We start from the raw sequence: 430 nt of genomic DNA on the forward strand, positions 1-430 counted from the left end.
TTTTGTGCTCCAGGGTCACATTTACGTTTCATTCTGAATGAACCTTTTTCTGCTTTTTGTAAATGTGTTGATATAGACCAAAGCAAATTCTGAAATATCATATTCTTGCATTATTGTGCATCTCCAAATTACTTCAAAATGTGCCATTGTCACTTGGCATGACGTTTTCTGCTTCTCTTGTTCTCTCTCAGAGATGCTCTTGCTCCGTTTCTCAAGCATGAAGAGGAGCAGCAGTCCACTGAGATCGGAGTGTCTCCTTTTCATCATGTGCTTTGTGCAGCCACGTCTCCAGCTGTGAAACTCCAGGACGAAACACTCACATATCTAAATCAAGGTCATGTTAAATGACTAACCTTATTGTGCTTGTTTAACTTAAGTCAGCATTTAATGCTGCATTCAAAGCACTACGATTTATGAGAATAACTTTTTT

General features: G+C 38.6%; 1 protein-coding gene across 1 annotated transcript in view; it reads left to right on the forward strand.

Annotated features, from left to right (window-relative positions):
- The window catches only part of tfcp2l1 (transcription factor CP2-like 1), a 6654-nt gene that overhangs the window by 1590 nt on the left and 4634 nt on the right, over positions 1–430 (forward strand). The window contains exon 2 of the mRNA XM_016286703.1: positions 192–294. Within this exon, the coding sequence (XP_016142189.1) occupies positions 192–294 (103 nt within the window). The remainder of the gene's footprint in view (positions 1–191; positions 295–430) is intronic.

Source organism: Sinocyclocheilus grahami, unplaced genomic scaffold, assembly GCF_001515645.1.
Source record: "Sinocyclocheilus grahami isolate Dianchi unplaced genomic scaffold, SAMN03320097.WGS_v1.1 scaffold214.1, whole genome shotgun sequence".
NCBI lineage: Eukaryota > Metazoa > Chordata > Actinopteri > Cypriniformes > Cyprinidae > Sinocyclocheilus > Sinocyclocheilus grahami.